This window comes from Aspergillus sydowii (assembly GCF_001890705.1).
Source record: "Aspergillus sydowii CBS 593.65 unplaced genomic scaffold ASPSYscaffold_3, whole genome shotgun sequence".
In the NCBI taxonomy this organism is placed as follows: Eukaryota; Fungi; Ascomycota; class Eurotiomycetes; order Eurotiales; family Aspergillaceae; genus Aspergillus; species Aspergillus sydowii.
In genome coordinates this window covers 356,496-380,197 of record NW_024467861.1, presented here as the reverse complement: position 1 = coordinate 380,197, position 23,702 = coordinate 356,496, and the positions used below count along the sequence as shown (strand labels likewise).

Sequence of the window (23,702 nt, the reverse complement as noted above, 5' to 3'; positions counted from 1 at the left end):
GGGGGAGGTCCAGTTACTGGGGCTACACGTGATTCGGAGTTGTCTTCACCCTCCCCGGTGAATGGAGCCCGATGTCGGTCCGCCTTTTCTGGGTCTCGGAGTCAACGTCTAGTTCCGCTGATGGAGCCTGCAAGACTCAGTGATGAACTCAATTGCTTGGGCAGAATAGTAATGGTCCGGCCTCACCCCGGCGTCTGTCACCCCGGTCTCTCTATGCTCTAGAATCTGGAGTCGGACTCGAAACTCTCGACATCTATACTTTCCCGACAATACTGCAACTTTGCAATTGTGGACCCCGCTTCTGCCTGAGGTGTCTGTTTATGCCTAAGGTTTCACTAAACAAAGTACTCTCTACAGCTCGGCTGCATCTCGCGACTCCAAAGTCCAAAGTACCTTTTAAAGTACGTTTCAAAGTGCGGCGCACTTTGACTTACGTAGCACATGGTCTCCAATCCACTTTAACCTTGAAAGCCGTCTGCGGCTTTTTCCTGATTCCTCGCGCAACTTTTTTCCGAGACCTTTGCCTCTGGGGGTTCAAGTCCATTGAAAAGCTGACCGTTATCTCTCTTCTCTCGAACTCCTCTCCCCTTTCGCACCCCTCCTCTTGGCCATGTGCAGCTAATATGGATTTCTTTTCCGCCTTCGGTGATCTGCCACAAATCCAGACCCGAAAAGCACTCCTCCTGCTCGACTTTCAGAACGACTTCGTTCGGTCAAATGGCGGCCTCTATGTCCCGAATACGACGGAGATCGTCGAGATCCTTCCATCGCTTGCGAATGCCTTCCGTCGCACGGGCGATGTCATCTGGGTTCGTTCGTATTATGAGTCACGACAACCGCTGCTCAGCGCAGATGGCCAGGATTTAGTCGTTATAAACCGGGCCGAGGACGCGATCAAGAAACAGTCAACAGATCCTGAGCTGGGAGGCCCTGTCCATGAGGAAGCCTTTCTTTCGACCGAGACCCCGCGCTGCTGTCTTCCTCAAACTACTGGAGCTCAATTCCCCGCCCCGCTACTCGCCGCTGTTGATGCGGATTCAGATATTCTGGTAGATAAATCAGATTATTCAGCCTTGTCATCTCCTGGTCTGGTTCTTTCGTTACGCACACGCTTCATAACAGAGCTTTACCTCTGCGGATCTCTCTCCAACGCCTCGATTTACGCTACCGCACTTGACGCTGTCCGTCACGGCTTTACGCTTTACTTAGTCGAGGACTGTTTAGGCTACCGAAGCTTCTTCAGACACGAGGCGGCCATGCGATATATGGCCGACATCCTAGGAGCTAACGGCATCACTTCTCAAGAACTTCTAGACGAACTTGACCGCGACGAGACCGATCAGATTGCACGTAGCGAACCACGTCTAGCACAGCCTCTGCCCCCGTCCGGAATTGAAGGGGATCTGGAGGGGCTTGGTGTAAAACTCAGCAGAACCTCAGACATCAAACCGCGATCCCCAGAGCCTCCTTTGAGACGCCATAGGCTCGACGATCTCTTGGCCGAAATGTCTGATGACGAACATGGTCACCTCAAAGAGCTTGCAGAATTGACTCGTGGGCGAAATCGCACTTATTACGCTGAACGAGGTGAACAGTCCCACATATCCGAACCGGGAGATAAGCCAACACGAGCAAAGGTACGCCGCAAACGACCTGACCAGAATGAGTCCGGCTCGTCACGGACGCAATCCCGCCGAGTAAGGAAGTTAAAGCCTTCCTTGAATATCTGTCGCCCAGGCGATGTCATTGGGGAAGGCGATTCCCGAATTGTCTATGATATTGATATGCCCGAGAATTCGTTTGAGCGTATTCGCGATGAAGTAGTTTGGCAGAGGATGTACCACATGTCTGGGCAGGTGCCCCGTCTCGTTGCCGTTCAAGGAAAGACCTCACCAGACGGTTCGATACCAATCTACCGTCATCCTGCAGACGAGTCCCCTCCATTCGAATCTTTTACCTCGACTGTGGATCAGGTTCGCCTTATAGTAGAACGTATTCTTGGACACCCTTTGAATCATGTGCTCATCCAACTCTACCGTAATGGGCAGGACCGAATCTCCGAGCATTCGGATAAGACTCTCGACATTGTTCGAGGTTCGTCAATTTGCAATGTCAGTCTCGGTGCAGAGCGAGTCATGGTACTCCGCCAAAAAGGTTCAGAAAACGAAGAAGGCTCAGGCAGACTCAGTCAGCGCGTGCCCATGCCTCACGAGTCGCTTTTTGTATTGGGTGAAAAGACGAACTCTCGCTGGCTTCATGGCATTAAACCTGACAAACGTCAGGAGTCGGAGAAATCAATAGAGGAGTGTTCCCATGGAGGGCAGAGGATTTCGCTCACCTTTCGACATATTGGCACTTTCCTAGACCCTAATGGCGATACAATCTGGGGACAGGGTGCCGTGTCCAAGGTCGAAAGTGAAGCACATCCCGTAATACACGGTGACGCGGAAGAAACTGAACGACTGGTACGCGCTTTTGGAGAAGAGAATAGGTCTCTCGACTTTGACTGGGATGCCACTTATGGCAAAGGCTTTGACGTTGTAAACTTTGTCACGCCGGCTACAATAAAGCTGGTACTAAGCCAAGATGAGACAGCTAATCTGCGAGTTCAGATTGCTTTAAGTGAGAATGGCGTCAGATACAACACAGCATCACCTCCTGGCCTGATATCAGGCGATGAGACGAAGTTACCAGTGTATATCGATTGCGATGGCACAAACATTTCCGGCGATATCGCGATATTGAGTTACCTGGCCCAGCGCTCCGCGAGCTCAGACCGACCAGGCGTGGAGGTGTTGCGCGGTGGCAAGGATTTATCCGACATTGATAGCCTGTTTGTGAAATGGCGCGAATGCCGTGAAAAGGGGGAAGAGACCGAGCTTGATGTGCTGACTTCGTGGGAAAAGGCTCTAGACGGTCAGTCTTATCTCGGTGGGAACACCCTAGCAATCGACGACTGCGCTCTCTGGCCAGTCTTAAAAGACATTGTCCAAACCCGAGGGCCAATTTCGGATAAGACATATCCCAACCTGTCTCAGTACTACAACCGAGTCGGGAAGCGTGGCAATGTCAGAACAGTACTTGAGGAATTAAAATGATGCCCTATCCAGCATTTAGCTCAGCTGGGGCCCACAGCGACGATGAAACGAGATTTACGATTCCCACTATATAATAAGAACCAACTAGAATTGACGACGTTACCTCAGGCCTGGTCTTACCGCTTCTATTTATTTATTTATCTTCTTCGGCTTCTTGTGGTTTAATTATACAGCGATATATACGTCTTATGAACATCTGTTGTATTGCTTCTCGTCCATATCTTGATTTCATATATAGCCGCGATACCCATCAATTGACTACAAGCATTCGCCAGCGAAATCAGTTGTTGACAACACATCGTTCAGAGCAACACTGCTGCATGTAACAGCCTTCAGGAATGCGTCGGCGACAACATCAGAGCCTGCATCGTTGGTGTGGGTGTGGTCGTTAGGGTAGTAAGAATTGACTGTATCCGCGCCCAGGGACTCGAAAATGGCAGCGGTATAAGCCCCGTGGTCCACATATTCAACACCTGCGGTCTCAGCCGCCAACTGGGCGTACTCAACAAAGCGATTAGGACTATAGGCAAACTCGCCGGTCTCCCAGGGGTTGTTCGGGGTCTGGCTGGAGATCAGGACCTTAGCACCCTTATCCAGGAAGAGCTGCGCGGCGTTCTCCAGATACTTGGGGAAGGTGAGGACGGTTTCGGCGACGCCATCGTACGTGGTCTCACATGTCTCGTCGCCGGTACCTGGGCAGTCTGTGCGGCCGTTGTCGTCGGAAAGGGAACCGCCGTCGTTATGTCCGAACTCGATGACGACGTAGTCGCCTTCTTGGAGGGAGTCTGCGATCGCCTGGAAGCGGCCTTCTCTGGTGTAGGAGCGTGCGCTGCGACCACCGATAGCCTGGTTTGAGATCTCGACGGAGAGGCTGTCCGCGATGTAATCGCCCCATCCTAGGATGTTTACTTAGCCTGGTACACCCTTGGGAGATTGAAGGGAGTACATACCGGGAGTGCTCGACGCCATGGTGGAGTCACCAGCAAGGTAAACCGTTTGTGCCAGCGCACATGGGAGAAGAGAAAGTGTAGAAAGGGCAACGGACTTCATTTTGAAGGTGTCTGACAGCTTTCGTGGTTCGAAGCCTCAATTTGCTCTGGTGAACGAGAACACATACTCGATTCGAACGCGACGCATGGCTCTTTATATACCCAAGCCGACCTCACACGTCCCTATCTGGGTTATTGGGCACTCTCTTTGGTGCGAAAGACATCGTATACGTGGAACATGTTGTCATTCTCGGCGTTTTACCCCCCGACGAAGGGTATGTCAGTCAACCATTCTCCCGGTCCCCACATAAACTCCGAAAGAGGTTGATGAAACTCGGCCCAGCGGGAGTTCGTTTCATGGAATATGTCACCGACTTGCCTTGAGCGCTATGGCTGAAGGTCACATTAGTACTAGGGTTTCGTATAGACCTTGTGGGTCAAGTCAAAACACTGCCAGCGTCTTGCGAAGGATCTATTATTTACCAACCCAAATATATTCCAGGAGATGAAAGCGAGAATCGAGGAAGGCCGGAGCTCCCACACAGGCTATGAACCAAATAAGCCACTGCACATAAGTATCATGCAGAATGTGTCAACTGGAAATTCCCCGCGTCAAAAATGACGATGATCATCCGACCTGGTGAAACCACCAGGGGGGCTGCCTTTCTCCACCTATCAAAAGCTCCTTCCGAGATTGAATATGTCCCTGTGCGTAGAAGTAGGGCCCTTGATATCCCGGCTGAACTTCTTCATCCGGGGGAATACTGCAAAGTCTAAGGTGGGTAAGCATGCTGTGCGGACACGGGTCAAGGGAGCGGCTTCTTGTCTGATCTGTTGCTTGTTGCTTATACGCTTAGTTTTAACTTTACGGCCATGTGTCCTGGGGCCCATAACTTACGGGAGATTAGATAACATCTTGGCAAACTGGAATTTACCTCATTATGTGAAAGCTTCAATCCAAGGCGTTTTGACTCGGGAAAAGACCAGCGTACATTTTTGTCACTTTGTAGTGAAAAAGTAGAGAGCTATCGGTTTGACTTATTATGCATTCAATTTAGATGTTTAACATCTACCGGGCAAGATGGCCGAGCGGTTAAGGCGTTAGATTAGAAATCTAATCCCTTCGGGGTCCAGAGTTCGAATCTCTGTCTTGTCGATTCTTTTTTTGCTTTTTTTTTTTGTCTGTATACTTAAACTATTTTTTTAAGCCTTGAATTTTAATTTACTTTCGTTTCGGATATCCAATAGTATTTACAATAGTGGTGTGGTAGTAGCAAATCTACAGCTTCTCGAAGGTGGGCTTCCGCTTCTGTATACCAGATAATAACGCCGCCTGGACGTCGCCCGTCTGCAGCGCCGCACTGTTCCAGACTGTCGTGTATCGGAGACCTAGATAGTAGCAGCCTGTCAGCCTCGCATCCAGCACAAGAATATACGCTAGCACAAACTACAAACAGCTCAAGAAAGGAAGGGAAACTCACCATCCTGGACCGTATGATCCCGCGACCAATTCAGCAACTCCTTGGTTCCCTGTACCGCAATGGGACTCTTACTCGCCATAAGACCCGCATGCTCAATCGCAGCACGCACAGCACCCTCCTTCTCATCATACACCTGACTCACAAACCCGACGCGCAGCGCCTCCTCGGCCCCGAACACCCTCGCCGTTAGAGAAACATCCTTCACCCAGCCAAAGTTGCCAACAACCTTTGGGAGCCGGCTCAGCGTGCCCACATCCGCCGCAAGACCGATATCCACCTCCTTGACAGCGAATTTGGTGTTTTTAGCGCAGACCCGCACATCCGCCGCCGTGGAGAGATCAATCGCCAGACCGAGTGAGAAGCCGTGCAGCACGACGATAACTGGTTTCTCGCACTTCTCGAGCGAGGAGACGCACTCCTGGAAGGAGGCGATCTCGCGGCGTAGATGTACGGCTTTGCGGGCGGAGTCGAGGTCTGATGAGTTATCGGAGAGGAGGCCCTGCGACGCAGCCTTTACGTCCAGACCTGCTGTGAATGCCTTGTCGCCGGCGCCGGAGAGGACTATTGAGCGGACAGATGGATCGGTGGAGAGTTGCTTGAAGATGTGGCCGAGTTCGATCCACATGCTACACGAGGATTTGGGTGTCAGCTTGGGTTGATTTGTATGGCTTTGGAGAGAGGGGAGGAAGTTCTTATGCTTTGGACGTACGCTTCGAAGAACGCATTCAGCTGGTTCGGCCGGTTGATTTCGACGTGCGCGACATATTCTTGGGGGAATGTGATGTTAAAGTGTTTTGGTGAGTAGTTGGAGGCCATGGTGTCAGTTTAGTTTATATAGCTAATATATGCGTCGTGTCTTTGTTATTTAGGCTTAACTGGAAGACGTTCTGGTGTGATTTATATCAAGATAGCGGCCAAGCTATGCAGCCGAGGTTAAGAATAAGTGGAGAGATGGTTAGTCGGTGTACTGGTGCTACCACGCATCCCGTAGGAATGGATCCGCGATGCAAGGTCAGTAAGTCATCCTCCGTGCGTATCCAAGCGCGACCAGTCCGGTAAAAAAGGGAGTAGGTAGCCCAATACAATCGAGCAACGATGCGGAGGCGGTTTCATGCGGGGAGCAGCTGGATGTCCGATTTCAGATGGAAACTGGCTCTCAATAGGCGGTTTCACGTGCCTCGGCTCGCAGTGGCTCGCAGCGACCGATCCAATGATAGATGCGCAACAAGTCCGTAAGTTGTCGATTAGTAGGGCTGTTACACAGGAGTTGTTGCGATGCATTGCAAAACGGCTAAAAAGAAAGGAAGGAAAAAAACAAAAAGATATCGACAAGACAGAGATTCGAACTCTGGACCCCGAAGGGATTAGATTTCTAATCTAACGCCTTAACCGCTCGGCCATCTTGCCCGAATTGATGAAAATTTGAAGACCACTTGCAACTACGATTCTAACAAAAAAATGTACAGCTTAACAGAGAGAACTATTCTGTCAAATTTGCGATGTATCGCTCCTACACACAGGGAGCAGGTTACCTTGGTAAGATTGGCTTCTCTGGAATGCAGTAATATTAAATAGATCAAGGTTTGATAATTATTTCAATTCTTAGCGCGGATGCGCAGTACAAAATCAGCCGCCGGATCGGATATATATTTGTGGTAAGTTTAGTCCTGATTCTCCTTTAGATGGATGATTTGTTGATGAATCCAATGAGTATGCGTCTAATTATCCGAAGGCGACTACTATTGACGACGGAGAGACTAATATCAATAAATAGATGATTATGATTTTTGATTGTCTTGCTAGCTAGGATCTACCAACTTCAAAGGCGAAACGCGAAGGAAGCGGAAACTGATCGTGAATATTGATTCGATTAATTCAATAATGAGTGTACTATAGTACAAGACAAGTATTAAGAATATAAAAGTACAACAGCCAAAACCACCGACTATGCTATGCGAAGCGAAACAGTCAAAACAAGAACACTCGTGAACTCATATCAAACGATCCGATCCATTTTCATCTTGCTTGTGATGAATTGGTTGGCTGGCTGGCCCGTTTACTGAATGGTGATTTTCTTCGAGCTCGGGGGCGCAGCCTTAGGCACAACAAGAGAGAGGATTCCGTTCTTCAGGTTTGCCTTGACATCGTCCTGGTTGACACGAGTCGGGAAGCTGAAGGTGCGCTGGAATTCGCCGACAGAGCGCTCGCTAACCCAGTAGCGGGGCTTGTTGCTGGTCTTGGTGGTGGACACTCGCTTCTCGCCGGAGACCTTGGTCACCTCGTTTCCCTCCTCGGGAGTCGGAGATTCAGCCTCAACCCGGGCCTGATGATCGGCGTTGGCGGATTGGTATTCTCGCTCAGCGCGGCCCTTGATGACCAAGGTCTGGGGGTCGGTAAACTCGATGTCGATGTTGTCCTGCGGAATGCCAGGAAGTTCACCATCTAGATGGTAGGCATCGTTGCTCTCGCGGACGTCGAAGCGAGGAGCGAAGGAGCGCATGGTGTTCTGGCCTCTGGTGGAGCGGTGGGTGTCGTAGTCATCCAAGAGGCGGAAGAGAGGAGAGAAGTCTCCGGCAGTGGGAACAGTCCTGAAGAGAGACATTGTGGTGATTGTAGGTAAAGAAATGTGTTGGTTGTAGTGGCTTTGAATTGTTGTGGTTGCTTTGCTTTGAGTTTGTGATCGAGTTGTTTGCTTGAGAGTTGATGTCGAGATGGCAAAGGGCTTGAGGACCCTTATGTATCTGTTGGCGGCCTTCGAGACTCCTCGGCGAGTGCAACCATCGTCACTTTTCGATACAGCCCGGATATTCTAGATAAAGGTCGAGGTTTCACGAAATGTCGCGATCATAGATATGAACCATCTAGTATAGTCTGGGTAGTTCTCGGTGGTTCGATGGAATCACGTGACCACCATGAAGCTCGCCACAACAGCCAGATGGAAGAGTCGATGAAAAACTGACGCAATGTCTACTTGCATGGTTGATCATGAGACCATTGCCGATCATGAGACCATTGCATTGGAATCTCGAAAGTTCGAGTACGGCATTGAATATCGGTGCGAGGCACCGGGTCTTCTGGTTGGGTATCAAACTCTAAGAAACATGGCCCAGTTGCATCAAGACGTCTACCAATGTAGAACTGAGACACCCAATGGGATATCTCAGAAATGGTAGTTCATGGGTTTTGGCTCACATGCAGCTCAATGGTCTGTGCCTGGGATGTCTGGCCACTCCTTGGGTTGCTGGGGTAGCCATCAACCGTTGGGCGAACCATAAGAACAAGTCTATCTGGAGACAGTCACATGCGAGACCAATACCAAGATAATTTGGCTGAAACTTCCATCTCACTGCATTCTAATTATCATCAATATAGCCGCACAGTATGTAACCAGCTAGCGGGTAGCCCATTCGGTCGCGTTCGGTAAAATGTCGGCGGGAAGCGAAAGGCACACTTTTGAGCACGAGCTTTGGATATGAAGTCGTATTTGATTGTTTACTCGGACTCCGACTCATCAGGCTGCATGACCTTCTCATCAAGTTCCTAGCAAATTTATTCCCCATTAGCAAATGCAACGCTTCCAATAACGCGACTGAACTGGACCAGTCCATTCTCACCTTTCCCAGCCGTAACTTCAGGTTCTGTAATTGACTCTCCTTGATAACCAGGTGGCGGTCATCATCCAGGTCCTCGACGATATAGTCGTGTCGCTCTTCGTCATACTTGAGAATAATGGCTTTTACCGATGGATCGCATTCGATAAGGACCCCTTGTGGGCGGGAGGTTAGACTGGCGATACGCCGAAAGATGGGGCGGACATCATACCTCGCACAGCGCGCGGCATGTTGCTTGTATATTCAGCAAAAGACCTTGGAGTATGTTGAGAGACCGGAAAGTGTCGTAATCAGCCACGGTCTGGAGATCTTCGGCCTTGTTCAGGCATGGATACACGATACGCTAGTGGAGTTAAAAGGTGGAGATAGGTTCGCATGTCACATGACCGAATTATTAGAGGAGGCGGATAGTGTCAAAAAAATCCACACTTTCCATCAAATCGGGCAAGATGGCCGAGCGGTTAAGGCGTTAGATTAGAAATCTAATCCCTTCGGGGTCCAGAGTTCGAATCTCTGTCTTGTCGATTCTTTTTTGCCTTTTGGCACATTACACACGATCTTTTTTTTATTCTTTGACTTGGTTGGTCCTGTAGCGGTGTGCAGGGAACAAGGCGAAGGTGATAAATTCTTGACAGTGATGTCGATCCATTCTAGAACATATATGTAAACCCAGAAATCTAAGTAAACCAACCTAACCCAATGCAACAAACGCCTAGTCCTCCGTACGCGAATTTTCAACATTCTCAGCAGCTGGCTCTTCAGGCGGTGGTGTCCAGCCTGTTCCAGCTTGAGCAAGTGATGCAACGACCATGATCACGAAGCCACCAAGGAGAAGCATTTGGATGGCGTGCTCGTAACTCTGCATAGCAACCTCCCTTTCAGCACCCGTCAAAGACTTCACCAGAGCAGGGCTGCCGAGAAGTTTACGGACAAGATCTTCTTTTCCAGACAAACCATGTCGAGCGAATCCATCTTCCAAGCCCGCCTTGAGTTCACGCTGGAAGAATCCGCCGCCCATAGCTGATCCGAAACTGCCGGCGAAGCCACGAGACATGCCGACAAGGGCGGTCACAATATAATGTACCTCGGTTTTAGTGAGATATAAAATGTGGGCAAAGGCGTAGTTAATAGATGCGCCGATGGCAAATCCATTTATGAACATAGCCGTAACGTAGACGGCGGTGTCTGAAGTTTGCGTGGAAAGCGCGACGAGTACGAGGTTTGAAAACGCAAAGATAAGATATGCAATGACGTTTGACCTGCGGAGCGAAATAAGTAAATGTACGACGAAAGAATGAACGTTATAACCTCACCAGTAGTAACCCTCTCCGTGGCGAATATGGAGCCAACCAACTAGTAGGCCTCCGAGGCCGAAGCCCGCATTGGTCGGCGTTAAAATCAGCCCTGCTGAGGCTGGAGACCAGCTCCGAACGGTCATTGCATATACGGGCGAGTAGAATAGAACTGCCCAACGCGCAGTCATGGCAGCCAGTGCGGCCAGGCAAGTGAACATGACGCTTCTCGCCTTGAGTACTTCGGTTGGAACAATGGGTTCAGTGGTGAACTTGGACTCGATAATCCAAAATACAGCAAATAAGACGAGAGAAAGACCGATGGGCATGATCGGTATCCTTGGGGAAGCAAGACTGAATAGCAAGAGGAAGATAGAGAGTGCCTGGTAAAATTAGCATGTCATCAGGAGGCAGGCAGATACCGGGGTCTTACCAAGGTCAATGCACCGGCATAATCTACGTTCTTCAGCCGTTGAAGTAGAGAAGCTGTTTTTGTGCTTCCCGGTTCATGATGAGAATGCGAAGGGATAGCAAAAAACAGCGTCGGACCAAGCACTAAAGTGGCAGAAGCCTGGACCCAAAAGATGACTCGCTGGATGGTAAGGGTTAGGCCTGGGTCTCAATTTGCGAGTAGATGATTGATGATTCTTACCCATCCAAGTACCGGGACTACTAGACCGGCTAGAACTGCCCCCAGCGAGACCCCAAAGGTCATTGCGAAATTGACTATACCGATGAATACGCCTCTTCGGTTTTTATGTACGAGATCCAGTGTCAGAATAATTCCAGTGACCATCAACCCACCGGCGCCGGTGCCGCTAAGAGCCCGACCCAGGAGGAAGACGGGTAGACTCGGAGCTGCGGCCGTAACTAATAGGCCAATTGTTAGCAAGACGCAGGAAAAAAGAACGTAGACACGAGGCGTGAATATCTGAGCCAGTCGCCCTGCTATAGGCGTTGTACACGACGCGGCGATCTTGATGAAATGTCAGGAACTCGAGATGACAACATTGTAGAGCTGGCTGTCAAAATACCATAAACGCCGAATTGAACCAAGTAGTATCGTCAAAGGCATCTAGATCGGTAGCGATCTGAGACTGTGCCGTTGCCATCATCGACATGTTGATGGCTAAGAGGGAGATTTAGCTCCTGCTTGCTTGCGGACGAGTAATGCAATTAAATACCCTGTATGAATATCAATGACCCCATGGTAAGGAGAATTGTCAAGCCTCGTCTGAACGATAGCTGGACATGAGCTGTGGGTGGCTCGACGGAGCCGGAGTCGCGTCTGATCAGAGGCGTCTGCTCATCGTGGGATGCCTGCTCAAGGACAGCCTCGGCATCGGATTCACGGCGTGCAGCCATTGCGGTTTCGTCGACGGTCCAAATGACGGAAATTCAAGGTAAAAGACCCATTTGCGTGATGGATGTCGATGGCAAGAGGTTTGGAGAAAGAATTGAGATAGGTCCAGGTTGGAGCTAAGGGAGAAGTTGGAATCTCGGCTCGGCTTGTTCCAACTTCCAAGTATTTGCCGACTGTCTGACAGTGCATTTCTAAGCAAATCTCAGCGGATTTATCGATAAGTCCATATTGACGCAACCGATAATTGCCCAACGTCTCATGTAAGGAGACATTCCGTTTGGCCAGATCACCCGGCAGCACCTCGCATAATCAAATGACGCCATGCCACGAAATAATAACCCGCCTTGACTGTATAACTAAAATGTGTTGGCCTCGGGCACCGAATATGTCATTTTTGAGAGGACTGAGTAACCACTCTGGAAAAATTTACAGTATGTTTGGAATCTCGCATGAGGTATCAAATATGCAGATCCAAATACTGGCATAACTTCGATCCCTCATTACATACTTTTCTTGTTATCACTAAACACGATCAGGAAGAGTATGGTGAAGACCGAAGCAGTAGATAGAGCGCATTGCGATGTTCAGGCAGTTGAACTCATCAATATAGCCATTAAGTTGACAGGTGCATGGTACGGTGGTTATTTGGCAATTGGTTCGTTCGACGATCCATGTGCCCGATCTATGGGAGCTTCATCATATCGCAGCGATCGACAAGGTCGAAAGTTAGTGACTGCTTGTCACTTTGACAGGCAGCTCTTGCTTGGACGCGTGGCCGCGGGCTCCGAAGCACTTAGTCAAATTGTCCATAGCGGGCCGTCCGAGATAATCGAAGTCGTTCATAGCGGACTGTCCGCATACGGTACTTGATTTGTCCCCGACTCCCCATGTGTAACCTTTCCTCCAGAGAAATAGCTCTATACTGGATGCAGCAGGTCCAGCCGAATTCCCCTCAGTATTTTTGTGGAGGTCGGAAGTTTCCGCGATTTCCGAGTATTCCGACGCCGCCTCCATGACCAAATCAGGAAAACGTTACGCCTCAACCAGATACAAAATGCTTGCTCCCCCTCCCTGATGAGTCCGTTCAAACCAAGTCTTCATCTATTTTGCAGTTATGGCCCCTCACCCCCTTGCCATCCTCTCCGAGGAGGAAATCAACCTGGCTCGCGACATTGTTGTCGCTCAGCACCCAAATACTGTCATTGATTTCCGCGAGATTTATCTTCAAGAGCCTCCAAAAGACCAGCTCCTTGAGTTTCTTGCCATTGAACACGCCGGTCGCCTCAGCCCGACAACGCCCCGACCTCCCCGGTTGGCCCTGTGTCAGTACGATGTTATCGGTTCCGACCGAGTGCCGTCATATGAAGAAACCGTAGTAGACGTGGTAGCAGCGAAGAGTGTTAAACACCACGTTGTTGGAAAAGAGCACCATGCCGCCCTGACCGTGTATGTTGCTGAAGTCTATCCGTTAATAATGCTTCGAAGACCTTGCTAACAAAAGTCCAGGAGCGAATTCGATGTGCTTGTGGAACGCTGCTTCGCCTCGCCACTTTTCCAACAAGCCCTTGCTGAGTTCGACCTGCCGGAAGGGTTCGAGGTTATTATCGAGCCCTGGCCATATGGTGGACTTGATCTTGTTGAGCCTAACCGACGATTCTTCCAAGGTCTATGCTTTGCCCAAGATGCAACGAAAAAGAACCCAGATGCCAATTTCTACTCATACCCTCTTCCTCTCATCCCGGTCCTGGACGCCCACACCCAAGAAATCATCAGAGTTGACCGCCCTGCTACAGGTGGCAAGGGAGATGGATTACGGGATCAGACCTTCAAACGCGACATCATCGGTCACTGTAAGGGATCGGACTACGTCCCCGAGTTGCTCCCTGAGGGCACGAGGAAGGACCTGAAGCCTCTCAATGTGGTCCAACCTGAGGGCCCCTCATTCCGTATCACCAACGAGTCGCTTGTTGAATGGCAGAAGTGGCGCTTCCGCGTTGCTTTCAACCCTCGTGAAGGTGCGACTATCCACGATGTGTGGTATGACGGCCGCAGCGTCATGCACCGCCTGAGTATCAGTGAAATGGTGAGTTGTTCCGAAGAGAACTGGAGGTTTTTTTTTTTTTTTTTTTTTAGCTAATTGTTGGCTGTGTTAGACCGTTCCATATGCCGATCCTCGTCCACCCTTCCACCGTAAACAGGCGTTTGACTTCGGCGATGGTGGTGGCGGAAACATGGCAAACAATCTTTCTATCGGCTGTGACTGTCTTGGAGTCATCAAGTACTTTGACGCCATCATTACCGGACCCGACGGCACTGCCCAGAAGCTTCCGAATGCCATTTGCCTGCACGAGCAGGATGGTGGTATCGGCTGGAAACATTCCAACTGGCGCACGGGCCGTGCCGTGGTGACTCGCAACCGTGAACTCGTTGTACAGTTCATCATCACTCTGGCAAACTACGAGTACGTCTTCGCCTACAAATTTGACCAGTCAGCCGGCATCACCGTGGAGTCCCGCGCGACCGGTATTCTAAATGTCGTCAACATCGACGCCGGAAAGGTCAGCGAGTACGGAAACGTAGTCAGCGGAGGTGTCCTGGCACAGAACCACCAGCACATTTTCTGTGTGCGTATCGACCCTGCCATCGATGGAGCAAAGAACTCAGTGCAGGTCGAAGAATCGCGCCCTGTCCAGATGAACGAGGCTACCAACCCCAACGGAAACTTCTACAAGGTCAACACCGAGACTCTGGAGAGAGCGTGCTACTTCGACGCCGCGCCGGAGTTGAACCGCGTGGTTAGGATGGTTAATCCGCACAAGATCAACCCCATCAGCAAGAAGCCGGTCGGATACAAGTTCACCCCCTTAGCTACTCAACGACTTCTGGCGGATCCCAATTCCATCCAAGCCCAGCGCGCGCAATTCGCACAGCACCATGTCTGGGTGACAAAGCACCGGGACGGCGAGTTATACGCTGGAGGTCGCTACACGTTACAAAGCCAGAAGGAAGTGGAAGGTGTATCAGATGCCGTTAAGCGAGGTGATTCCGTCAACGATACCGATGTTGTTGTCTGGAGTACTTTCGGTATTACACACAATCCTCGCGTGGAGGATTGGCCTGTCATGTAAGAACCATCCCCCCATTCACTAAACAACTGATATGCTAACAGCAAGCAGGCCTGTGGAAACCTTCCAACTCATGATTAGACCGGCCGACTTCTTCACGGCCAACCCATCCTTGGATGTGCCCTCGGGGAAGAACGCGGCCTCGAGAGTAGTAGGCTCATCGGAGTGCTGTCGGAATGCCCACATTTAGATAAGACCTGAGTAGGGAGGGCAATGTATGAATAATGATATACTAAATATATGCTAAAATGTTGTTCACAAACCTTTGCTGTATAATTGTTTATGAAAATTTGGTACGAATTCCGCACTTTCCCCACCCACCTCGGAACTCAAACTTCTTCTTCTCTGCCACTTCCGAGCTGCCATTGAACATTCCCATCATGCAGTTTCCCACGTTTCATTATTACTTGTAATTTCTTGAGTGGAGCTATATCCTCAGACCACGTCTTACCGTGGCCCCGTCGCTTGCGTCTTGTCGCACAATAATAATGGAGAGCCACCCGTCGAAGAGGTCAAGCCCTTCGGAACCGCGTCGGAGCAGGAAACGAGCCAAGTACACCCAGCTGGCCTGGTACATTTCCACCTAGTATTTGTCGTTTGGTAGTTACCCATACTGGAGATCAATTTCTAACCAATATCTATAGTAATGAGTGCAAGCGCCGGAAATTAAAGTGTGACGGGAAACCTGTTTGCTCGCGGTGTACCACCCAGAATGTCCAATGCATCTACACCCCGAGCAGTCACGCTTCGACCAATACGCCAGCAACGCCGCTGCGCGAAGGTCACGAAGACGGGTGAGTTAATCGGATCAGACTAGATTCGCATTGTGTCATACTATCTTTGCAGTACTGAGCTTACGTTTATTGCATGGTAGATTCTCGAATAAGTTTAGAACAGTTGACCAGCAGATTGAGGCGCTGCACCGCGAGATGCGCGTTATGTCGGCGCGCATGCGTGAGCTAGAGTCTGCATCTGCAGGTACGCCTAGTGCCACTAACAATACTTCTATCTCGTCATCGTCGGTTAGTGCGGGCTTACAGCGCATCATGAACCGGCCGGGTTCGCCTGACTATATCGGTCCAACGAGTGCGGAATTTGGAATTTCACAACGGCGGCAAACTGACGAGAGTGATGGCGAGGAATTGGAGCAGGAGTCAACGACTGCTCCGAGCCCCGCTGCTGTGTCGGATGTTGAGGCCATGTCGAATGATCCTCTTGGATGTTTGGGCAAGGAGGAGGCATTGAGGCTGATGACGGTGTACGAGAACAACGTGGGCTTAATGTACCCGTGTATCGACCTTGATAGCGTGCGGAGTTATGTGAACGATTATTTCAAGGATGGGCCGACGCCACCTGGGATGACCGACCAAGACTGGTTTTTTGCCAGAGATGCAGAGGTGCTCAAGATCCTGCTGGCTACGGCACTGCTGACGGAGTCTCATGGACGGAGTGAGCGGGCTGCATTACTGGCGGACAGTGTGGAAGATCGGTTTGCGACGCGCCTCAAGATCCCGGAAGTGGACATGAAGGAATTGCTTATCCTCACTTTGCTGGTATGTATTCTTTCTTTGTCATAGATAAACGGGCTAACAAGAAAGTCTATATTCCACTCCTACCGTGACGACGAAGTCATCGCCTGGCGAATCATCGGCATGGCCGTTCGAGGGTCCTTGCAACTAGGGCTTCATAGACAAGAAACCTGGCTCCGAACGGGCGGAGTATTCCCTGGCGAGCTCCAACGGACCTTTGCCGCGCGACTATTCTGGTGTATATATGTTCTCGACCGTAAGTGGTCTTTTGGAACCGGCCTTCCATTCGCAATACAGGACTCGGACATGGACACAAATCTCCCTGAGCCAGGTGCTGCAACGCCATACCTGACATGCATGATAAACTATGCCCGGCTCAGCACCAAAATCTGGGGCCTTGTCATGGGATGGAGGAGTCGGACCAAGGCCGCAACATCCGACTACTGCTCTTACCTAGACTTCCAAGTTCAGCAATGGATCCAGTCCATTCCGCGCGAACTACGCTTCGAACCGGACCCTTCGCCGGGTGGAACATACTCCGAGAACCTAGACGCAGACCTAGACTCAACCGGTGGTATGACAATGCTCCAGGTACTCCTCGCGCTGCAGGCAAACCAACTCCGCATCCTCGTCTACCGTCAAAACCTCCTCAGCAGCGAAAGTATCGAGTCCAACATCGCTGGCGCCTCGACAGCAGTCGAGACCGCCAAATCAACAGTCCACATGCTCGATTACTTCTCCCGCATTTCGGACATTTATTTCCAACGCCCTGAACCATTCAACTACTTCCTCATCTCCGCGCTGGCCGCCTTCTTCCTTGCTGTGCTCCATGCCCCAGCCCGATTCAGCCAAGTCTGTAGACCTGAGTTCTATGCAGCGGTGGATATGGTCCGCCGCTCGTCAACGAGAGCACCTACCTCTCGCAGACTGCAGAAGATCATTCGAAGCTTGAAACTCATCCGCTTGAATCTAGACAGCAGGTCACAGTCGCCGAGCAGAAGACAACAGCAAAAACAGCAGACATCCGGCTCTGTTTCTCACATTAGTGGGGGAACTGGACTTGGACACACCAATGAGCCGAATTCTGGAACTAGCACGGCTAGTATACCCACGCCCTCTATCCACCCCTCTCCATCTCCTATAACTGCATCCCACCATGGCCGCCATGTACACAACCAACCACGAAACACGCACTACAGCTCTGGCCTCCTTACACCACAGCCCTCGACTTCTCTATGGTCCATTTCCTCGCCGCAGACGACCTCCTGGGTAGACGAGAATAGTTGTGAAGATCTGACAAGCTTTTTCGAGATGGCTGGTGGGCTGTATTTTGATCCAAGGGTGGATCCAGGCCTTGGGAATGGAACCGGGAGTGACTTGCCCTCGCAGAGTGGGGCTACTGACGCCCTTGGGGCGTTTGAGGCCGAGGAAGAAGCGTTGACGAGGGTTATGGCTGGCTTATTGTAGGTTGCATTGGCTTTCAAGTCATCGCAGTCTACCTACGCTATGTTTTTTCTGTTGGATTGGACGCCTTTTCATTGTCTATGAACCAGTATTGTTGCGACTGAATGATATACACAGCTGGAAGAAGGCCGCCACTTGAACCACACACTCGTTTGGTCTGAACTAAAGAAGGTCTGACCAGGAATTGGCCCAGATTACTCCCACGAAGGACCATCCAACTCTGTACCTACAGCAACGGCAACGCCCAAGTTCGGAGACCCATCATCGTTCCAGTTCACCTTCTGGACGGCCGTGTACCGATTCCCATCGCAAGCCCCTTCCGAAATGGCAGTGGCGTGGTAGACATTCCATACCTCCGATCCGTCGGGACTGGTGAAGAATCTATATTCAGTTAGGAATACTATTTGTCAAGAGATAGATGTGAGATAAAGAGGGGGGATATACCCATTATGTCCAGTCCCATAGTTCCCATCTGCAGAAACAAACACAGGACCATCCGACTTTGTCCACGAAGCACTATCCAACGGATCACCAGAGCCATCATACGCAAGGAGTGCAAGAGAGTAATTCGATGTCCAGCAGTAAGACGCCGAGTATGCTACCCAGATATTTCCGTCGTGGTAGAGCGGCGCTGCGCCCTCGTTTACCGGCGCGCCGACAGTTTCCCAGTCCTCAACTGGCCTGGAAAGGACATGGGTCTCGCCGATTGTGGAAGGGGTGTCGAGGGTTGCGATGCAGTTGCATTGAATGTCTTCTGACATGCAGGACCAGATGAGATAGTTTTGGGAGTCGACTGTTAGCACGGTGCCGTCGATGCCCCATTCTGGGGTTACCTGGCCGAGATAGCTGTACGTGTCCCAAGGGGAAGCACCGCCTGTATATAATTGTCAATTATGGACCTTGGACCCGAAGACACTTGACACGTACCCTCGAGGACATGAACGCGCTGGTTGTCGAGCGTATCGGAACTACCGGCAGTGTAGTATAGATACCACCTTGTACATAGAGTTAGTCTCACTGGCTCCGTTATATGAAGGACAGTTACCGTGGACACCTACACTCCATCAATAAGGTGGAACTCCGGAGCCCACACACTGCAGCATCGGCTGGCATCGGTATCACTCCATACAACTTGCACCTCGCCGGTCTTCAGACCTTCTAGGGTTGTGGCACGGGTGATCTGGACGTCGGTCCAGGTTGTCGTTGTCAGGTAGTAGTACCCATCCACGTACACCATGTAGGGGTCACTACCATTAGGATCCTTGAGTGGGTTTGAGAATGTGGCGGCATTGGTTGAGCCGAGGAGCAGAAAGGTGCTCACGAGGAAGCGGAGGACGCTTCGGAGGGAGGACGCCATCCTGGTGATCTATTAGGCTTCGGCTTGTTTGGTTACCTGCAGTGCTTAATCTAAAAGATCAAGGAGTAGCAGAGCCCAAAGCTACCGCTCTCTTATACACGCGCATAATGGCCCCAAGCCTTCCTCGCGCGAATGGCACCATCAAGCACCATTGGTGGAAAAGGGCGAGAACGCATCGGTGCGGTTATCCCTCCTGCAGGCTTGACTCCGATTAGCCAAGACGTTTTATTGCCGCTATTTTCTACATTCATGCGGAGTAGCGAGTCGTTGCTAGGAATTCTCCGGGATATGACTCTGTTTAGTAGAGCTCGGTTAAGTGGTGGAAAGTATTAACCGACGATAAGTGATCATCGACCCTTGTGCTACCCCCGCATTTCCTCCGCGATCGACGTAGTGGCGGTCGATTCTGCAGAATATCCCTGCGTTTCGATGTGATGAGATCATGAAAGAAGGGTATTGATATTTTGCGTTTTGGTGTTTGGGCGATGATATTGCTATCGATACCCTGTTCCCGTTCTAGCCAACCCGTTGTTAGCTTATGGTCCGTGTGGAAATGAGAAAACGGCCCTGAAACGTCCGATGTCTAGGGTAAAAAGGGCGTCCAGCCACAAGGGTTTCGCAGTGAGATAGTTCTATCAGGTAGCCCAAACAGTGGCGCTCTCGACAGCCTCACCTCTGGCCATTCCATTATGCTCAAACAAAATCCGTGAATCCCGGCGGTAGTCTTGGTGACAGGCACCGGACTAGGTCCACCGGAGTAGTCCTCTTTGCAGAGCGAAGATCCATTTTGCCAATATATCCAAAATGTCACGGTTTGACCAGACAATAAAGGGAGAAGCGTGTCGGTATCTTCCACAAATGGCTGCACCCACGGGAGCCTCGTAGTCTGTGTATATAACCGTCAGTCCTCTGCAGCAGGATTGAGAATCTCATGCCGATCGCACCCCCGTCGGAGTAATAAAAATATTGTCCTGCCTTTGTCATGTATCTGCCGATTCTTGCAGTGTCGACGTCCCTCCTTGCGGGCACAGCCTATGGCTATGGCTCCCCTGGGGCATGCTCGGGCGCGTGCAACATCCACGACCCAGCTTTGATCAGACGCGAGTCAGACGGCACATATTTCCGCTTTTCGACAGGAAATAGAATCTCATATGCCTCTGCTTCCTCTATCGAGGGCCCCTGGACAGCGATCGGGTCCGTCTTGCCGGATGGTTCGTCGATCGATCTAGATGGAAACAACGATCTCTGGGTAGGTGATCTGCAGGCAATCATACTAAATTGAGTGTTCGCGAAATATTGTACTGACGTTTTGTTCTCCATAGGCCCCGGACGTCCAGCTCGTTGACGGCGTGTACTATGCATACTATTCAGTTTCGACGTTTGGTTCCCAGAACTCTGCGATCGGTGTTGCAAGCTCCGACACCATGGACCTCAATACATGGACCGACCATGGATCGACAGGCGTGCGGTCCGACTCCTCAAAGGCGTACAATGCCATTGACGGCAATCTGTTCAACGACGGCGGAAACCTGTTGATGAACTTTGGGTCGTTCTGGGGTAACCTCTACCAAGCACCCATGAACTCCCCCGAGGCTGTTGCCTCCGCGTCCTACCAGATCGCATACGAGCCGGCCGGCGACCACGCTATGGAGGCTGCATACTTGTTTAAGAACGGCGATTACTATTACCTCTTTTTCTCAGTGGGCAAATGCTGCGGTTATGATACTTCGATGCCAGCGGCTGGAGAAGAATATAAGATCAAGGCATGCCGCTCGTCATCGGCCACAGGTGGTTTTGTAAGGCTTTCAACACTGACATGCGACGCTGTGGACCCAGGCTAACAAAATCCAGGTCGATGCAAATGGAGTATCCTGCACTGAGGGAGGGGGAACGGTTGTCCTGGAAAGCCACGACAATGTTTACGGACCGGGTGGACAGTATGTTCTTCTTTCTCTTCATATGTTGGATGTGACTAACAGAACAGGGGCGTTTTCGCCGACCCAAATCTGGGTCCCGTTTTATACTATCATTATGTTGATACCAACATTGGCTATGCTGATGGCCAGAAACTCTTCGGATGGAACGTCATCGATTTCTCGAGTGGTTGGCCCGTCGTCTAGGTCTCGAGCTTGAATTTAGCGTGCGTATGAAGGAGTAGACGAGTGCGGTTCCTATGTATATTGTGAAGAAGTTGTGGGAGAGCTCTGCCGATATTCTGGTGCCAACTCGGTACCAGCGGCTTGAATTATAGAAATGATCTTTTGAAGATAAGCTCCGTGGTTGTAACTCAAGCATGGTGTAATGCTTTCTGGCTTCAGTTTAATGGGAGGACTGGCGAGGTTTATGGGGTTTGACCAAATGTCGGAACCTAGTATTTGCGTATCAACCTGCCGTCATCATACCATATAGTATCATATATATGGCGGGTAAGACAAAATTTCTTTAGTATAGCTGTCCAGGCACTGGGTTGTCAGGGTTTGCGCTCTCTGGCCAACTGACACTCTGGCCTGGACCGAGTCTTCAGTTGATTAGCACGGGCTGTCTTAGCTGTCACAAATAGAGTATCCATTATTGTTGGGCGTGGCTTAAAGCAACGTTGGATGTTGTTGGAGACCCCTGCCCAGCTCCGAAGAAGTTGATTATGATCCTTCGACAGTCGGACAGGCCCGAAGGTTAATTAACGGAAAAACGTGCAAATCCCGGTGATATCCATTATTTGCGCCTTGTCATGGGTGCTCGTCTGTGGTCTGTACAGAGTTGGTATAGCTTGACGTGATTGACACTGGCTTACTGTGGAGAGTACGCCACTGTAGCCACCAAGTGGATGCGCTGGCTTACCTACTGGGCTACTATCCAATTTCAGCCCAGCAACAATATTCCTTTCGATCTCACAGCCCCGAGAGCTTTCACAAAGCTTGCTTGTGCCCCTGAAGACAACAGCTGGCGCAGCAATTTCTGCGGTGTATACATCCCGTTCTCCATACCTTGGCCGCACTGACTCGAGGCTCAAATGTCATAAGGCTGGACCTGACGAGTCGCCGGTATTCCATCTCTGATATTCGAGCAAAGCTCCGCAATGCGGTTTGAAAAGACATGATCGATTGAGATTCTCTGAAGATAAAGCCGCTCCAACGATGCTGGTTTCTCTTCTGTACTGCGATGTCCTGCGATATCGTCCCGCGAATAACTCGGCTGCTCCTCTGTAAATTTGGATCGTCGCGTCCTCGCCAAAGAAGCTATTCCAAGAATAGATAGGTATACTAATAAACACTCGACATTTACTTTCCTCGGTGATAAAGCCATCGACGTTTCTCCATTCTATCGCTTCAGGTATAATCTTTCTGCTGAATAGTCCAACCGAACGCCCCAACGGGCTCCGAGGCATTGAAACAGGCGGGTCTTGATATTGATAGTTGGGGTACGGTGTATGCTCAGCCACGGGTCGTCAGTGTGTATTCCATTGTGTGAGAGACTAGGGAACCGTTATTGGGGCCGTGCATGGTGTTGAGGGTGAGCTGAGAAATTGACAAGGTATCGTGTCGGTTGTTTGTCGGGTTAGCCCAGATCGACTCAGGGCGTTGATTCGCGATTATTGCCAGTTCTTGGGAAGAGGTTGACGCCTGGATTGTCAGAGTTGAAAGGATAGAACAGCTGGGGTAATATGGAGGATGAACAGCGCTGACCACCCAAAAATGAACCACCCGTGGCTCGCACGTGATCTAGACTCGCCATACACTGTATACTGTAACTACTCCTGCGATTACTAGATATTGGAGCTTTTGTTGCGTGGAAGAGATAGTGTTGCTTATTACTCATTTCATATTTCGTGGTGGTATCGATGGTACAAAAGCAAACAAATACATCAAGGAGCACGGTGGCTCCAAACTATTACATATCATCATAACACATGGCATGTCCCGATCTTAAATACATTATTTCGTGCCGGGCAGGTTGTGGCTGTATGAGGAGTGTTAGCCAATCTCCCGTTAGATTCTCATTGAGCAAGGAGAAATACCCAGTAGTTTCGTGGAACTTGTCCTTGATCTTGTCGGTGATCTTCTTGTTGGGACCTTTCATCTTGTCGGCATCGTAGTACTGACCACCGGCTCTTTGTTCGGCTTGGTTGAGGCCTGTTATCACGTTAGCTAGACGGTTGTTCGATGTGGGATGTGCCTATTATAGTACCCTTGTCAAGGTAATCTGCCTGGCCGCCGCCGCCACCAGTCTGCCCTCCCTTGCCTTGGTTCGCAGGGTTGGCGCCGGCCTTTTCGAAGTTGCTATTCATTCTTGATAGTAATTTCTCTTGAGCAATAAAACTGAGGATGCTTTGTTTGATGGAATCCTGTTCCTGAGAATGAGATGATTCTTATAGTTGTGCTGAGCGAATTAGTCA

General features: G+C 50.4%; 11 protein-coding genes and 3 non-coding genes across 14 annotated transcripts; 6 read left to right on the top strand and 8 right to left on the bottom strand.

Annotated features, from left to right (window-relative positions):
• Nucleotides 1–623: 623 nt before the first annotated feature.
• On the top strand, nucleotides 624–3,098 carry ASPSYDRAFT_87039 (isochorismatase family protein family; the record flags this gene model as incomplete). The annotated part of the gene is made up of 1 exon (XM_040851770.1): nucleotides 624–3,098. The coding sequence occupies one exon, from the start codon at nucleotides 624–626 to the stop codon at nucleotides 3,096–3,098; it is 2,475 nt and encodes an 824-aa protein (XP_040704260.1).
• Nucleotides 3,099–3,356: 258 nt separating this feature from the next.
• Nucleotides 3,357–4,148, bottom strand: ASPSYDRAFT_87038 (rhamnogalacturonan acetylesterase RgaE; the record flags this gene model as incomplete). The annotated part of the gene is made up of 2 exons (XM_040851769.1): nucleotides 3,357–3,994; nucleotides 4,049–4,148. The coding sequence occupies 2 exons, from the start codon at nucleotides 4,146–4,148 to the stop codon at nucleotides 3,357–3,359; spliced, it is 738 nt and encodes a 245-aa protein (XP_040704259.1).
• Nucleotides 4,149–5,162: 1,014 nt separating this feature from the next.
• On the top strand, nucleotides 5,163–5,243 carry ASPSYDRAFT_t64. Its single transcript has one exon. It is a non-coding gene; the product is annotated as a tRNA-Ser (tRNA).
• Nucleotides 5,244–5,430: 187 nt separating this feature from the next.
• Nucleotides 5,431–6,194, bottom strand: ASPSYDRAFT_42184 (enoyl-CoA hydratase/isomerase family protein; the record flags this gene model as incomplete). The annotated part of the gene is made up of 1 exon (XM_040846425.1): nucleotides 5,431–6,194. A coding segment is annotated over one exon (649 nt), but the record flags the coding sequence as incomplete, so codon positions are not given.
• A 700-nt stretch (nucleotides 6,195–6,894) lies between these two features.
• On the bottom strand, nucleotides 6,895–6,975 carry ASPSYDRAFT_t53. The gene has a single exon. It is a non-coding gene; the product is annotated as a tRNA-Ser (tRNA).
• Nucleotides 6,976–7,624: 649 nt separating this feature from the next.
• Nucleotides 7,625–8,170, bottom strand: ASPSYDRAFT_146716 (Hsp20/alpha crystallin family protein; the record flags this gene model as incomplete). Its single annotated transcript, XM_040841648.1, has 1 exon — nucleotides 7,625–8,170. One exon carries the CDS (start codon nucleotides 8,168–8,170, stop codon nucleotides 7,625–7,627), a length of 546 nt encoding a protein of 181 aa, XP_040704257.1.
• An 890-nt stretch (nucleotides 8,171–9,060) lies between these two features.
• tfb5 (TFIIH complex subunit TFB5) lies at nucleotides 9,061–9,409 on the bottom strand (the record flags this gene model as incomplete). The annotated part of the gene is made up of 3 exons (XM_040851768.1): nucleotides 9,061–9,108; nucleotides 9,183–9,334; nucleotides 9,391–9,409. 3 exons carry the CDS (start codon nucleotides 9,407–9,409, stop codon nucleotides 9,061–9,063), a joined length of 219 nt encoding a protein of 72 aa, XP_040704256.1.
• A 213-nt stretch (nucleotides 9,410–9,622) lies between these two features.
• Nucleotides 9,623–9,703, top strand: ASPSYDRAFT_t65. The gene has a single exon. It is a non-coding gene; the product is annotated as a tRNA-Ser (tRNA).
• Nucleotides 9,704–9,761: 58 nt separating this feature from the next.
• Nucleotides 9,762–11,973, bottom strand: ASPSYDRAFT_42180 (putative MFS multidrug transporter). Its single transcript, XM_040846424.1, has 6 exons — nucleotides 11,656–11,973; nucleotides 11,506–11,600; nucleotides 11,124–11,447; nucleotides 10,905–11,063; nucleotides 10,493–10,854; nucleotides 9,762–10,438 (listed from the first exon to the last, which is right to left on the bottom strand). Exons 1-6 carry the CDS (start codon nucleotides 11,834–11,836, stop codon nucleotides 9,892–9,894), a joined length of 1,668 nt encoding a protein of 555 aa, XP_040704255.1. The 5' UTR covers nucleotides 11,837–11,973; the 3' UTR covers nucleotides 9,762–9,891.
• Nucleotides 11,974–12,710: 737 nt separating this feature from the next.
• Nucleotides 12,711–15,307, top strand: ASPSYDRAFT_42178 (putative copper amine oxidase). The gene is made up of 4 exons (XM_040846423.1): nucleotides 12,711–13,280; nucleotides 13,341–13,917; nucleotides 13,988–14,958; nucleotides 15,011–15,307. Exons 1-4 carry the CDS (start codon nucleotides 12,949–12,951, stop codon nucleotides 15,147–15,149), a joined length of 2,019 nt encoding a protein of 672 aa, XP_040704254.1. The 5' UTR covers nucleotides 12,711–12,948; the 3' UTR covers nucleotides 15,150–15,307.
• Nucleotides 15,308–15,325: 18 nt separating this feature from the next.
• On the top strand, nucleotides 15,326–18,299 carry ASPSYDRAFT_42177 (transcription factor domain-containing protein). Its single transcript, XM_040846422.1, has 4 exons — nucleotides 15,326–15,530; nucleotides 15,604–15,753; nucleotides 15,834–16,512; nucleotides 16,558–18,299. The coding sequence occupies exons 1-4, from the start codon at nucleotides 15,448–15,450 to the stop codon at nucleotides 17,953–17,955; spliced, it is 2,310 nt and encodes a 769-aa protein (XP_040704253.1). The 5' UTR covers nucleotides 15,326–15,447; the 3' UTR covers nucleotides 17,956–18,299.
• ASPSYDRAFT_147145 (glycoside hydrolase family 43 protein) lies at nucleotides 18,147–19,309 on the bottom strand (the record flags this gene model as incomplete). Its single annotated transcript, XM_040841684.1, has 4 exons — nucleotides 18,147–18,333; nucleotides 18,397–18,826; nucleotides 18,880–18,947; nucleotides 19,011–19,309. The coding sequence occupies 4 exons, from the start codon at nucleotides 19,307–19,309 to the stop codon at nucleotides 18,147–18,149; spliced, it is 984 nt and encodes a 327-aa protein (XP_040704252.1).
• An 820-nt stretch (nucleotides 19,310–20,129) lies between these two features.
• On the top strand, nucleotides 20,130–21,832 carry ASPSYDRAFT_42174 (arabinan endo-1,5-alpha-L-arabinosidase). Its single transcript, XM_040846421.1, has 4 exons — nucleotides 20,130–20,558; nucleotides 20,632–21,105; nucleotides 21,161–21,246; nucleotides 21,294–21,832. Exons 1-4 carry the CDS (start codon nucleotides 20,292–20,294, stop codon nucleotides 21,427–21,429), a joined length of 963 nt encoding a protein of 320 aa, XP_040704251.1. The 5' UTR covers nucleotides 20,130–20,291; the 3' UTR covers nucleotides 21,430–21,832.
• A 1,409-nt stretch (nucleotides 21,833–23,241) lies between these two features.
• Nucleotides 23,242–23,594, bottom strand: ASPSYDRAFT_87029 (uncharacterized protein; the record flags this gene model as incomplete). Its single annotated transcript, XM_040851766.1, has 3 exons — nucleotides 23,242–23,266; nucleotides 23,325–23,439; nucleotides 23,495–23,594. The coding sequence occupies 3 exons, from the start codon at nucleotides 23,592–23,594 to the stop codon at nucleotides 23,242–23,244; spliced, it is 240 nt and encodes a 79-aa protein (XP_040704250.1).
• Nucleotides 23,595–23,702: the final 108 nt, after the last annotated feature.

Excerpts from the sequence above, each read along its gene's own strand:
- ASPSYDRAFT_42177 (XM_040846422.1), top strand. The coding sequence starts at position 15,448 with ATGGAGAGCCACCCGTCGAAGAGGTCAAGCCCTTCGGAACCGCGTCGG. Across the intron at positions 15,754-15,833 it reads CGCGAAGGTCACGAAGACGG|ATTCTCGAATAAGTTTAGAA; the intron begins GTGAGTTAATCG and ends ATTGCATGGTAG. Across the intron at positions 16,513-16,557 it reads TGCTTATCCTCACTTTGCTG|TCTATATTCCACTCCTACCG; the intron begins GTATGTATTCTT and ends CTAACAAGAAAG.
- ASPSYDRAFT_42174 (XM_040846421.1), top strand. The coding sequence starts at position 20,292 with ATGTATCTGCCGATTCTTGCAGTGTCGACGTCCCTCCTTGCGGGCACA. Across the intron at positions 20,559-20,631 it reads ATGGAAACAACGATCTCTGG|GCCCCGGACGTCCAGCTCGT; the intron begins GTAGGTGATCTG and ends TGTTCTCCATAG. Across the intron at positions 21,106-21,160 it reads CATCGGCCACAGGTGGTTTT|GTCGATGCAAATGGAGTATC; the intron begins GTAAGGCTTTCA and ends AACAAAATCCAG.
- ASPSYDRAFT_42178 (XM_040846423.1), top strand. The coding sequence starts at position 12,949 with ATGGCCCCTCACCCCCTTGCCATCCTCTCCGAGGAGGAAATCAACCTG. Across the intron at positions 13,281-13,340 it reads CACCATGCCGCCCTGACCGT|GAGCGAATTCGATGTGCTTG; the intron begins GTATGTTGCTGA and ends ACAAAAGTCCAG. Across the intron at positions 13,918-13,987 it reads GCCTGAGTATCAGTGAAATG|ACCGTTCCATATGCCGATCC; the intron begins GTGAGTTGTTCC and ends TGGCTGTGTTAG.
- ASPSYDRAFT_42180 (XM_040846424.1), bottom strand. The coding sequence starts at position 11,836 with ATGGCTGCACGCCGTGAATCCGATGCCGAGGCTGTCCTTGAGCAGGCA. Across the intron at positions 11,601-11,655 it reads GTCATTGATATTCATACAGG|CCATCAACATGTCGATGATG; the intron begins GTATTTAATTGC and ends TCTCCCTCTTAG. Across the intron at positions 11,064-11,123 it reads TAGTCCCGGTACTTGGATGG|CGAGTCATCTTTTGGGTCCA; the intron begins GTAAGAATCATC and ends CTTACCATCCAG.